The 15,142-nt window shown below is 29.7% G+C and overlaps 1 protein-coding gene across 1 annotated transcript in view; it reads left to right on the top strand.

Moving 5' to 3' along the window:
• Positions 1-3,605: 3,605 nt before the first annotated feature.
• The window catches only part of LOC107437027 (SH3 domain-binding protein 5-like), a gene marked incomplete in the record, with an annotated part of 46,659 nt that continues 35,122 nt past the window's right edge, over positions 3,606-15,142 (top strand). The window contains 2 exon segments of the mRNA XM_043051886.2: positions 3,606-3,888; positions 11,371-11,433. Coding sequence (XP_042907820.2) covers positions 3,790-3,888; positions 11,371-11,433 — 162 coding nt within the window.

The following is a 15,142-nucleotide window of genomic DNA, read 5'->3' as shown; positions in this document are numbered from 1 at the left end:
AATAATCAATATGCTCAAAATTCTTGCAAATCGTAGGGAGGTCCACTTTCAGTGGATCCCCTCTCACGTCAACGTCCCTGGTAACGAAGTTGCGGATATCCTGGCTAAAAGAGGCTGCTCTGAGATGGCAACTACCGACTATGACCTCACTTTTCAAGAGATTTTCTCAGTGACGAAAAATAGAGACCGGCAGGTCTGGCTCTCCCCTCCTGCCCATCCCTGGTTCTGTAGGAAAAGACCAGGATGTGCATTGGATCTTGAGGCTGACAGACAGGCTCAAACGGCCGCCTCAGGATTTATCAGTGGGCACCTCAAAAGCATGACCTTTGAATGCGGCCGCAAAGTCTTTCCAACGTGCACCAAGTGCCATCTGATGCCGGCCTCCCCCGATCATATCCTCGACTGCTTGGGGCTAGCTCTAGCGGACATCCGTGATAGCCCACTTCTGGTGCTTGATTTTGCTAGGGTCCACGGTCTCTTGGATTTGATCTAGCTGTCGCTAGATCCTGAAGGATTGGACACAACAACCGATATTTTAATTATGCGAGTCTCTGGTGGTCACAAGAATAATATCTCGCTCCGTTAGTTTCCATAGTATCAAGTCGTTATTTGTGACCATTTCTACGCATCATTTTCTCATCTCGGCACTTTACACGATCAGTTTGAATCATTGCCGAGTAAAGAGGAGAATAACTTTAAATTTTTTCCCTAATTCGTTAAAATTTAGAGAAAAAAAAATGGAAAACTTATTTCCTAGTGAGTCAAATAGCAGTGAACAAGAAAGCTTTTACGAGGCTCACAATAATTTTCTTAATAAGTCCTTTTTGTATTACTTTTATAATAATTCAATAGCTTGGTTATTTCCTTTGAAATATCTTTACATACGAATATAGTTCGCAAGTAGTCCAGTAAGCGTCACCCCAAAACGGATGACGTGGCCCTATCAGAAACTTTGTTGTCACCCGAATATGAGGGACGAGGCAGTCAATATTGACTGCCTTAGCACATATGTGTAAAAGAAGATAAATTTTTCAAAAATAAATCTGAAAAAAAAATGCACAAGTTTCTCTAAAATTAAAAATTTCAGAAATTTAGTTTTTGTCAGGAAATGAAGTAACTTTTGTTTAACATCAAAACTTTTTTGAAAACTTGAGTAAGAGAGGGGGGTAGCTCATTTTTAAATCTTTAAATTACATTCTATATAGCATTACCCTTTTACACTTTGTGTAATTTTTTACAGTATAAAATCAAAAATATTATTTTCTCGGCAGTTCATCAGAAGATGATAAAAATGATAAACTAAGTCATGATAAGAATTATAAAAGCACATATGAAGGACAGTCTTTATTGAACACCCTGTATATGGAAGAAATATTTATAGAACACACTTACAAATGTTTATGGAGTATTTTAGAAAGAATTTTAATTTATTCAAAATACCGATAAGCCATTAGAAGGTGTCAAGTAACGGACAATTTCTGATTTAAAATTCTCATAATTTTCTGCAAAAAGTATCATGTGTGGTGTGTGGACAAGGACACTATAGGCAGATTTTTATCAACAATTGCACATTTGCACATAATATTTTTCAAACAATTGCACATAAAATAGTTGTTGAAACACAAATCTGGACTCATTTAAAAGATAATGTTCTTAACTTTTATAACTTTAACTTATTTGTAAAACAAATGGACCAAACGATGCAAGGATCCTTTATTAATCCTACCATTAAGTTCAATTTTTTTTAAAGACTGTTGAAAAAATTTGTACATTTTGTTAACAGTAAATGCATGTTGAGTACAAGTTTGTACATATTGAGATTAACGATAAGTGTAAAAAGTATATTAAATAGATTTTTCCAATGTATTTTCTCTTTTATAAATAGACCTTCTATAAATCCTAGCACACGAATTTAGTATGATAGAGAAAGTTATGAATGATTGATATAAATGAAACAAATTTCTTAGCCAGTTGTTTCAAAGTATAGGGATAATAATTTCTAATCACTTTTCAGAAAAGGTTACATTTTAATGTTGATGTCTTCTTGTTTTACCTAATTTGCGAATACCTTCTTTCTATGCAACATCTCGAAGAATAATGTCAACAACAAAAAAGTCAAATTTGGAATTTACATTAAAATGATCAGCCAGAGTGTATAAAAATAATTTTGAAGTTTAACCTTGATTGTTTAGAGATATTCGCATCGGAATATTAAAAGAAAACATTGAAAATAGAAAAGAATAAAATGATGCAATATATTTTTTAGTCATCATTTCAGATTACATTCGTAGCTTCGACGAGTGAAAGTAGTTAAGAGTTTTAAACTTATACATTTTTTCTTTTAGAAAACAGAGATACCTGAAAAGTAAATAAAAAATTGCTTCCTTCTTTAAAATCTTTATCATAAGAAATAAAGGGACATTCAAAGCATAATTAATCTAAAACCTTCCAAAGATTCATATAGGAGAAGTAAGTGGAAGATTTCTCCAGCCTTGATGCTTGTCTGAGGTATAGTTTGTCTAAAATAAGAACTCCCCCAGACATTCGTCTGGGCCTGTGGCGGTAGCTATGGTAACGAGGTATGACTATTTCAAGTAGGGGGTGAGGTCACTGCTTAGGAGTGGTATCGGGTCGACGAGAGAAAGGGAATCTCTTTCTTCGATCTATTGTGTTAGTCTTAGAGTGAAGCTACCCTCCCTAAAATGCGCCATTCTTGTTTCCATAGCACCAGACGACTTCAGACTTTCTGGCGGGAGGAGTTATTAGCTTGGACAAACTATAGTACAAAACTTATGTTTCTAAAGTACAACATTTTGGGCAGCAGACAATATAGAAGCAGTGCAAACATTACTAGCACACTATTTTTTCAGTGCTAACAGTTGGTGAAAAACTTTCGCTTTGTGAGAGCAATTGTTTGAAAAAATTATACCTTGCGTGTCATCATCATATTTTAATTTTGCGATCAATTTTTGATTTAAGAATAGAATTTAGTATAAGCGTTTAACTAAAAATTTCCTTAGTTTTATGGTTACGTCAGGTAAGATATAAAAAAATCTGAGATTGATGATGAGCTTTTAGCAATTAGAAGACACCAGAAATTTTTTATAAAAATAACTTCGTTTATTTTCTTATAAACAAATAAAATTCTAAAAGCGGTAAAAAAGTAAAGTCAACCATCTGAGTAAGTAGAAGGGGCACCAATACTTCCGGACTCGGCTGGCCTGGTCAGGCCCACATCTCCAGGTGAGGGCTGAAGTCGAAATCGAATGCTGACGAAAGGCGAGCTCGTTTTATACTCGTTGAGTGTAGGTGCGCGCCGTTCGGGAAAGCTGATTTGCATTAGGTTGGTCGGCTTCTTCCAGCCGCGTTGCATTTTAATGAAGGAAACTTCTGCGATATATATATATATATATATATACATACAAATCATAGTGACATGGAACCGGTCTTCTCTCCAGATAACTCTTTTGAGCCATTCTTGGTTTGAGCATCGCGNGACTATTTATTGTGTCGTTTTGCGTTTCCAATTTTATTTTGCAAGGGTCACGGTGCTCAGCTATTTTTTCGAGTGACTGTACCTCATTATCATTGCAGTTGACGTAGAAGTTGTTTTTAAAGTAATTGCCTGTTGAAATAAACTTTTGAGCTTGAACAGGGTAGAAATAGGAAGCATAAAGCTCTTGAAATGATATTTGAAGTCAAAATGAATGTATAAATAAATGTAAGACATATAATTAAAAATGATTGTTTCCTAACTAAAACAGATCGTAGTTAAAAGCTTTTCGTAATATGTCAGATGCCCAATTAGCTGGCGAAGAAGCTAATCAACCAAACTTAGCTGTTGTTAATGAAGTTAATAATGAAGAATTAGTTGATCCTCGAGTGCAAGTAATTACAAACTAATCTATTAATTTCAAAAATGTTTCTGTTATTATTTTCTTTGTAAGAAATATTTATTCATTGTTTAATTTTCTATTATTTGATTATGACTTCGGCCTTTCATGGTAGATATAGTGATATAACTAAATCATTAAAATTGTAGCATAAATTATTTAATTCCTTATCTCAAGTTTTAGTATCAGATTTTAAGGGTAGGCAGTAGTTTGAAAAACTAATTTTTTTTAAAAAGTTATAACTACACTAACCTTATTACAAATGTAATTAACTGCAACTATTTTTTTAATAATGCAACCTACTTAACTACTTTTTGTATAAGAATTTTGCTGGAGAGGAAAATTATCTTTACTCGCATTCAAAATTTGGGGACATTAAGGTATTGTGATCTGTGGTAGGATAATCACCAATTCATAGCAACTTCTGGGCAGCGGCCCGTAAGAAACTTTAAAAAAAAACATCTCAGAGTATATTATTTTTAATTGTTATTCATTTTTATTCTTATCTTAATGTGTGTGGAGATGAACTGAACATCACCACAAAAGGGACAAACTTGAACTGTATAACGTATAACTCGTATTCACCCCTGGGTGAACATCTGCATGTTTTTTTTTTTTTTAAATTTGCAAGTTTAAAATCTATTTAACACCTTGGCAATTGTAGTTGGTGTGACAGATCACGATACGGAAATATCCCCTAAAATTTCAAGGAGTTCAATATTGAAAGGAAAATTAATTCTGAATATGTCAATTAATTTTTATAAATTTTTTCTTTCACCATTCAACTTTTTATGTTTTTCTTCACCGTTCAACTTTTTATGTTTTGTTTCGATATTCTGCAGTTGTAGTAATTAATATTGTATTTAAAATATCGGATTTTAAAAACAATTACAATAACTGCTAAAAGGAATAGATATAATCATTGGTTTAAAATTTAGAAATTCAACTGCATGATTCGAATTTTCGATATTGTCAGAAATGTATCAGTATATTTAAAAACCATGTGAAAATTATTATCAATAGCTGCCAAAAATAGATACAAAACACTACATGGAGTACGATATTATCCGCATAAATTGAGCTTGTAAAAAATTATTATTTAAATCCGTGATTCAAATTTTATGTTTAGAAATAATCTCAACTGAGAACTAAACAGAATTTTTAAATCCCTGGGAATATCAGTAGCACTTATAACTACAAGAAGTAAAAAAAAACAACGCTAAAAAGTTGAAAAAACGATGAGATCATCACATTAAAAGTAAAAAAAAATAAATAACCTATGAGTTTCGCGTGCAATACAATTGTATGAAAAAACATCGGGATTTTTTTTTTTAAGTGAAAATTCTTAGCAACAACTATTGAAAGAACAATTGAAACACCCAATGGACTAATGACGATATCAGCGCAAACCAATCATGTCAAAGAGATTTTTTTAATACTTGATTCAAACTCTGCGTGCCTTAATAATATCAGTATTCTTTTGAAAACTACTAAAACATCAATTATAACAGAGCAATTGAAGACATCGGGAGTTTAAAAAAAAACACATAAAAATTTGTAGCAATAATTGCTGAAAAAAAATTATCAAAACACTACTATGGTGAAATCGGCACTAGTTGTGAGCAATAAAGTGAAGACTCAACTGCTTTTTACTTCTCAAAGGAAAAATCTTTCAGCAAGAAATTTGTAACGTTCTGCGACAATGTCGCAGTTTAGGGGCCTCCTTTGATTTCAAAATTGTTATCAGCGGTACATGAATTTTCCCAAACTATTTTATTTTTAGTCAGTGTCATTTTCTTGGTGTGAAAATGCCACTTCTGTTGGTGTCATGAAAAGTCTGATCTAAGAACAAAATTTAGCGTCTATAAAGATGATCCCAACTGATATAATTATGTGTAAAAACAAATTTACCAATTGCTATTTTAAATATAAACAATTATGTTTTTTGTTTAGGTTGCATTTAATTTTTATATCATAAAAATGAGTTAGCTTTAAAAGATTAGAAGAGGCTTGTTTGTTTGAGATGCCTGGTTTTTCTAAAATAACTTTCAACTCTAAAAGTAAATCATTGATAGCATTGACTGCAACATAAGGTTGTTTTGTCAGAAAGATAAGTCTAAATGAGCCTTACACAAGTGAATACATTTTAATCTACTTATTTGTTTTGTTAAATTTTTTGTTTTTATATTTTTTCGTGTTTCCTTATTTGACCTTTTCTGCATTTGGTGTAGATGTTTGCCAAGTCACTAGGAGAGGTTTTAATGGTCTCTCCTAAAGGATTTCTTCAAAAATTCTGCACTTCCCTTAAGTGGTCATAAATAGATGTGGTCTTTCCTGGAGATTTCACTATATTACACTGCAATCTATGAAAAAAAAATACTGTAGTTTCTGAGAGATGAGCTGCACCTGCAAAACTTGACTAAAAAGGAGAAGTTTTTCATCCGAAATGCCACTCTATTGGATATGCTGCACAAATTTTAATTGTATGAGCAACTATGCAGTTAATGTATCTGTTACAGTTAACAAATTATGTATAAAATAAATAAGCAGTTAAAAATCATTAAAATAGTTATTAAATATAAAATAAATTAATCAAGGTTCCCACGATACTTGAAAAACCTTGAAAGTCCTTGAATTTGGTTGGAAAAAAATCAGGGCCCTGAAAAGTCCTTGAATTCTGCCGTACGAAACTTGAAAAGTACTTGATTTCTTAGGAATTAAAATACTACTAATTTTTTCAAAAAAGTAGTAAAAAAATAATTAATAAAATCAAAGGAAAATTATAGAAATTCTGATTGATGCAATTTTTAATGCTTGAAGTGAAAAGAGGGGTTAAACAAGATGCAAAACTTTTCTCTCCTAGATTTTTCAGACCAGATTATTGTTCATTGCTCTGATGTTTTGAAAGCTGAAATTTCTAGTCAATTTTAGGTTTTTTAGTCATAGTTTTTGAATGATATGTAGTGTTTAATTGATTTAGAAATATGTTCAATGTGTTAACTCTATTATTACGACAGGTTAATATTGTTATTCTATTTGTTCTTTTAATTTATGTATGAAGAATAATGAATTTTTTATCATTTATAATCAAATTTTTACATTTAGTTTTTACTGCTGATAAATAAAATTTAGTTCTACAGGTTTCATTGATTATGAATAAACATCGTGATTCACATTAAACTGTTTCTTGATTTACGGATCAAAATTCATGTAAAATGTTCTACGAATTGTAGTTTAACTGAAAGTGATTAATGAATCAAATATCGAATATTACTTTAAAGTGATTTGCAAATTGCTCTTCAGAAATTATATTAAGGTATTTTATAAATCACACATGATTCACATTAAGTGATTTATCAATCACATATCATGAATTCAACTAAAGTTATTTCTGAATCATATAACGTGTTTAAGTAATTTCAGAATCATGCCTCACAATTCTCATTCTAGTAGTTACTCATATTTTGAAGTAATAAAATAGGAAATTTGATATTAAAGTTTAAACAGATACATTAAATTGATAATTTATCTAATTATATGCATTTCCTGTAACCTGAAATTTGATCTAACATATTAAAAAAAATATTTATATTTTAATAACCGTGCAATTACACAAACTTTATCAATTATTTACTATGCTTGTTTGAAAGAAACTGAATCTATTATATGCATTATACATTCATTCAGTTTCATTAATTCTAATTCACTTCATTAAATTTGCATGAAAAGTTTCACTGACGCTAGTTTTTAAATGTTGGTTAGTATCGTATGTCAATTGGAGTTTTTTTTTTTTGTCTATTGGAATTTTTCTATGTGATTTGAAACAGCAATGTAACTATTAATCATTTGTATTATTAGCTGATAAATTTAAAAATATACAATTTCTGCTTCTACGTAATTGTAAAATCTGGTTGAGATGTACTTTAGCATATAACATTAATACCTAATAGGTCCTTGAATCCTTGAAAGTCATTGAAAAGTCCTCGATTTTTTTAAAAAAATTTGTGTGGGAACCCTGTTAATATATGAGATCTTATTTGAAATCAGAAATGATGGATTTCAATAATTTTCATTATGACTTTTCAAAATTGTACCATGTACAATTGTCTGCAATTGAAATACATAACAATCGCAAATGTATTACATTGATAAATGGGTGCTTATTTAAAATATAAAAATATTTTGTAAATCAAATAAGCCTCTGAAAATATTTAAAATAAATTAGTGAAATATAATAAAATAAAGAACCTAACTAAACATGAAATTGCACCATGTATTACAATCACATCATGTCTCTTTATTGTACCATAATTTATGGAAGAAACGGCGCGGCGTTTACGAGTTTAAAAGTTTTAAAATTTTAATTGCGGCGTTTACGATATTTAAAAAATAAATTTTACATTTTTCAAAGAATTTTTTTTTAAAATCAAAATAGTTGCGAAGTATGGCAAAAGATGGCGCCATTATTGATAACCCACCACCCCTTAAAGAAAGTGGGTTGATCTCGATCTAGTTCCCGCCGTGGTTGATAGCTCTTTCACATTTTTTCTCACTTTGTTACGACGTGCTTTGTGGCAAAATTAAATTGCGGAAAGTTTTCTTTTTAGTATTTGCTAATATTTATACATCGTTGTTATGGACGCGACTTATAAACTGATATCTTCTTATTTAAATAAAAGAGGTATGTTTCCTGAGAATAAATAAATTAAATTAGAAAAAATATTTATAAAATGTAAATATGTAGTACAGTATGGAACCCGAAATTCGGCACTTAATCCGACCAATTTTTTTCTTCTTTTTTTTTTTAAAGAAATTTTAATGATAAGAGAAAAAAAATCAATCATATTTTCTTTTTATTTGGAATTTTTTTCTCTTGAAGGAAGTAACTATATTTTATCTTTTAAAAATAAAAACATGAAGAGAAAAAATAATAAATCTGTGTCAAACAAAACATCTGTTCCTAAAGCAGTTTAAAATAAAGTGAAATTGTAAATTAAAAACATCTGCATTTTCAATGAACAAAATAAAGAAATGCAAGTTGGGAGAAACTGATGAATCAATCTTGACAGCTCTGCAAGTGCTTTACTGGTTTGTCCCCCCATATTTCCCTCTTCTGTTTGACTATAAATTAGCCACACCCTTTTGACATTGAAACTTCTTTCTCACTTGGTGTACAAAATGAATTCTATCGCTTTTGCTGCTTTTTTTTAAAATTCGATTTATTTATCTTTTTATTGCTTATTAACTGTTACTTTTTTTTGTTACACTTGTTAACTTGTTTTTTTTTTTTTTAATCGTTATTAGTTGTGTGCTTCTTTTTTGTAGTTATTCATTGTTAGGTTCTTGCCATTAATTGTTACTTTTTTGTAGTTCCTTGTTAGCTTTTTTTTTCCGAGGTGAGCATCTTTTCTTAAAACAAAATGTTATGTAAAAGAAAAAACGAGAACAATGATCTGGCTATGAAGAAGAAACGATTATTTCTTTTTCGGATTATTTCATCTTGAATTATTTATCCTTCGGATTATTTCTTCTTGATTATATCTTATAGATTATTATTTTAATTAATGAAATTTCTAAAGATGGGACAGTTTTAAATTCACCCCATCAAAATCTACAATTGAAACTTAGCTAAATTTATTGGTTTTTCTGAAATTAACAGCGTAATTGAATTATCGTAATATACGGGCGCCATATTGGAATTTCCGGAAGAGATCCGAAATTCTGCAAATTCCGAAATACAGAATTTGGTCGAACCCGTGAGTGCCGAATTTTGGGTCCTATACTGTAATGTAAAAAAAATCATTTATATTAAAGTAATATAAATATAGTTATTTAAATTTTTTACCTAATGATGGCACCAACAGCCGATTGTAACATGTTGTTCTGAGCAGTTTGTCCAAAATATACAATAGCAGATTACATTCTTGATTTTATTATAATTATACATTTATAAATTTTAATTTATATTTTAATTTAAAACATCAGTAGTATTTATAAGGAATTAATGTTATATATTCACTTTTGCCGCTAAATCGTTATTATGGGTGCGGCGTTTACAACATGTGCGGCGTTTACCGTGATTTTTTTCTTTAAGTCTCATTATCACAAGTGCGGCGTTTACGATAGGTGCGGCGTTTCTTCCATAAATTATGGTAATTAGATTTGAAATAAATCATCATTAAATTATCATTTTGTTTACTTAAATATCATTAAATCAAATAATTCAGAAGCAAAAAACCTTTACAATAATTTATTAAAAAATCCTATTAACAGTTAAATAAAGTAAAATAAATCTTGTTTTGCACTAAATTGTGCTATTTAGAACTATTCCAGAGCCTTGGGGAAGCGCTTCTTTCTCTTATTTGTGCTGAAGGGGTTAAGTGTAAAGATCTCACAAATATTCGGTATTCGGTCCGTTTCTGGAATATTTGGTTGGCAGAATGTTTGGCTAAATATTCGGCTAAGTATTTTTTTGGAAAAATATTTTTCAACAAGGTTTTTTTGAAATTTTAATAGATTTTCACATGTTTTGTACTGCTAATTTTTTAAAAAAAATTATATTCAGACAAGTCAATTTTGTCATTTTTGCAACACTTTTGTTTAAGAATTGAGAACATTTTTTTCTTTGTTTTTGTTATTTTTATAATGGCGCAGTATTTTTTGACAGATTTTATTCTTTTATTGTCACTTTTTTCTTGTACGGTAAGACAGATAATCAGTAAACAAAAAAGATGTGGATTTCAACGTTAACGTTATATTTTAAGAAATAAGAACTTTTTTTCTGCTTTTCTTTTTTTTTAAGATTAACTTTTCTTTTTATCAGCATTTTTATTATGATGCAGTATTTTTTAAGCAGCGTTTCTAATGAACGTTATTTTTTATCATCTTTTTTTTCTAAGAATACGGCAATATGAAAAAATTTGAGATTTTTAGTGTTAAATTTCTTTTAGAAATAAGAAGAAAAAAATTTTTTTTCCTATGTAGCTTTTCCTTTTTTTAAAAACTTTGGTTTTTATCAACATATTTATTATAATGCAGCAATTAATACCCTCTTTTTTTCTTTCCCTTTTTTCTTATCCCCCTTCAGCATTTTTGTGATTTTTATCAGAAAGTGAGGGGTGTTAAATCATTATTTTTTACTGAATATTTACATGCCCGACCTTGCATGGGAGAGTAAATGTACATGCTCCAGTCATGTTGGCAATATTTTTTTCGAGCTCTTGTCTCATATCAAACTTTTGTTACTTGCCAACTTAATCTAACTCAACAATTGTAATTTTTTTTTCAATTTTTTTTTGGATTAATTTTACAAAGGTTTTAAAAATTCTTACTTGTTTTTTGTAAATTGAGTATAAATTCTGCATGCAAGTAACTTCAGAGAAGTATTTCAACGTAACTTACTTGACCTGGAAAATTATTTTAATTCTATTTTTTTTTCTATAAATGCAATGCTAATGATATGCATTATTTTTTATAGGTTGAACTTGAGCGTCTTAATACTGCAACTGATCTCATTAATAAACTTGAAATAGAACTAGATGTAAGTATGGACAATTTGGTAAAGGATAGGTTTATATGCAAATTATAAAGAAACCTTTTTTCAAGCAGTGTTGAAGAAATTAGACTTATAAAGAAGAGCACAAATCATCCCTTATCTTTAATTAATTGAGACATTTTAACAAATACAATTATCAGCAGAAATACATAGGAATGAATTCAATTGTAGTTTTGTTAATAATTGTATTTGTTAAAATACAAAAGGATTATGTGTCAATGATAACTATGTTATTTAAGTTCTTGCTTTAAGTTATAGATTTATAATGTTTAAAATCAACCAATGATGTCTAGTAGCAAATTTATAAACTTCTATTTCTTAAAATGATAGCCACATGTTACCTTAATTTCATGCATTCCATAGACTGATTATCTGTTAAAAATCTGGGTGTCCATCACTGAGGATTACCTCCTGCCACAGAAAATCTGCCAAAATTATTTTCTTGGCATCAGACATCTTGAATTTCCTATTGACTTTCGTCAGCCATAAATGTATGTAAGAGACCATTCATACTGGATGTGAAAAATTTCCTTATGCAAATTAGGAAATGCAAACAAGAACCTTATTGATGAAATATATATACCAGTGGAGAACTGGCCAATCAGGTTCTTATTCGCATTTCCCTTGCAATGTCCATTGGCTCGTATATAAGTAGATTTGCTCACATACAATGCAAATTCTGGCAGCTGCGTCAGTAAATTATGCGTCACTGCAGATAATATACAAGAAATTACAGTACTTATGAAATTATATCAGTGCTCTACCTCAAGTTTTTAGAAGGGCAACCTACCCCATCTGCCCTTTGATCCATATAAATGGGTCATTTTTGTAAAAATAAGCCGTCATCCCTTAAAAACATATGAGGTCATTTGACCTCAGCGATATTCATATCTTTTATTTGGGAGGGAGGTATATTAATGAATTTTTTAGTGATTTTAAGTTTTACTATTTAATTTATTTTAATAAATGCCTTTTAATTTAAAAATGCTCCTTTAAATGTGTATTTTCTCATAATTTTCAGTTAAAATGTTAAAAAAAAGCTTTAAAGTTGTTCATCAATTTGTCTTTTAGCTTGCATTTAATTATTTTTTAAAAGCTTCAACTTTTTCTGTTATTTTTGTAATGAGTGAGGATTACTTTGTGAAATATACACATAAAATATTATAAAAGGATAATTCAAAAATTGAGGATCAAATTCAGTTATTACATAATGTTACATATTTTGATAAATTTTTATAATGTTAAATGAGTGCCCTTTCAAAACTCAAACTGCCCTTTTCTGCGAGTAAGTGCCCTGCCCTTTTTTATTCCTAGAAAGAACTCTGACTATATATACATTAAGAACTCAGCTATCCAGAATGTGTGGAAATCTATATAGCATAAAGAGTCTTGTTTTCTTAGAGATGTAATGCAAAAATATTCTCCTGAAGTAAAAATTCGAAGAATTTTTTCCCTAGTTATGTATTTATCTGTGAAAAAATATTTTTATTTATTTATGATAAAATTTTGTTTTTTTATCTGTGTCAAAAACATTTAAAACAAATAATATTAGAGAAAATATACACATAATCTTAATTAACTGAATTTTTATTTTTCTGTTATTCCTTATCTTCTTTTTCATAAGATGAAAAACTATTTTCATCAGATGACATATGATCAAGTTCTGCATCAAAGTCAGATGTACTTGTAAACTTGACCATGTTATTTTTGTTTTCTGTCTTTTATCATTTAATATTGTGGTCTACAAATGCTTACTTTTCACTTCTTTTGCTGGACAATCGATTTCTTTTCACTAAATGTATTGAGCTGTAAGCACTAAAATTTCGTTCTGTTTCTGCTGTTGATAGTTAATAAGTTAATTCAATCAGTGGAATTTCGACCAACTTGACACCAATACGTATTTTTTTCCAAAAGAAAACTTCTTGGTGCGGCAGAACTTCCTCTTCTGACATGTCTTGTACAGATGCTACCGATTGGGTAATGCATTCTGATCTACTTTTTCTTCTATTGTTACATTCACACAATTAAAATTAGGATTCAAAATATTAAGTGTGTAGTAAATAGATTTTAATGTCATAGCTTTTCTCTTTTTCACACCAGTGATTATAATTTTCTCTTCATTCTTCAGAAGTGGAGCTGATGGTAAAAGTTTTTGCAAGTTTTTATTGATTTCAATAAATGTTTAAACAACCATACTAATGGTCAGTTTATCCTACTCTAACATTGTGATCCATTTTGCAATAGGATTCAGCAAATCATAAATTTTTGACACATAGAATCAAAACATCAAGAATGCAAGATTTGCTGTGTTTTCTGAGAAACTTGCTAGCTTCTTTATGAACAGCTGAAGATTTCAAACTTTTTAAACAAGTTAGAGCTGTCGATCATCAATTTTTAACATGCATTTTCAAGGAAATGGATACATAGTGCTCTTCTGTTTGGATGGAATAAAATGTAGCATGCAATGCTCATGAATTGCTGATTTCTTTTACAATACAAATGCAGTTGTTTTTTAATTCAGATAATGAATTTGCTTTCAGTAAATCTTCAATTAGTGTGTGAGATGTACAGCTGTATTCTGGTATATGGGAATATTTATATTGTATTAACTCTCTTGTTTTTATCATGGCAGTAGCATTATCAGTGATTATAGCAGGTAACTTTTCAGGGCCTATATCTTTAAGAACTTCATCAAAAATACTACATATATTGTCTGCTGTATGATGTTATTCTTTTGTTGCTAAAATATTATTAAACACAAACATGGGTGTAGTGATGATAAAATCTACAATTTTCTGCAGTTGCTCTAGGTAGGCATCACATTACAGTCTTAATGATGTAGTTTGTTCTATTTTTGGGTAAACTCTCAATTCAATACTGCAAAACTCATCAATAAGTAATTTATTTAATAAAATGTATCTTGAAGGTTATTCAAAGAATAGTCAAAGTGCCTTAAAAAGAAGTTTTCCATTCTTCAGTTTCAGACATTAATAATGGCATAGTTGAAGTGAAAACCGCTCTTGCACATAACATTCTGAACAAAATATTTATTTATGTTAGACTTAGAGCTTGAATAACTTCATGATTTTGATATTAGAAAGCTGGAGCTTGCTATATTACTTTAAGTTGAGTGATTTTCTAATTGAATTAAATTACAGTGAACTCTCACTTATGCACCGGTGTAAGAGGCCAAGAGAAAAAAAAGCGCATAAGTGAAAGAGGCGCATGAGTGAAAAACTTCAAAATTCTTAAATGCAACATAAATTGCAGTGACAATATGAATAAATATGCTTCTAAAGATTAAATGTTAATATTTATACTGTTTTGGTATTTACTATAATTATACAAAGAAAACATTTAACATACCTTAAGACAATTTATTTTATTACAGAATAATCTTAATCCATGTTTGTATTTGTTTTTGTCGACGTTATTTAAAAACAGTTTTTTCCAGTTCATATAAATGGGATAAGGGGCAGTTTCAGAAGCAAAATTAAATTGTAAATAGTCAGGAATAGTGTCTAAAGCTTTCAATACTGCTGTGTGATTTGGAGAAACTTTATCATCTCATCAGTATCATCCACCACGTTCTCATCATTCACAAGTTTTAGTTAGTTACATGATAAATTTCTAAGAAAAGTACTTGACGTCATAATATGCTGCACAATAGGTTCAAGGATAGAAGAAACAAAAG

This window comes from Parasteatoda tepidariorum, chromosome X1 (assembly GCF_043381705.1).
Source record: "Parasteatoda tepidariorum isolate YZ-2023 chromosome X1, CAS_Ptep_4.0, whole genome shotgun sequence".
In the NCBI taxonomy this organism is placed as follows: Eukaryota; Metazoa; Arthropoda; class Arachnida; order Araneae; family Theridiidae; genus Parasteatoda; species Parasteatoda tepidariorum.
Note: the sequence above shows the minus strand (reverse complement) of the source record. Positions and strands in the feature narration are given on the sequence as shown.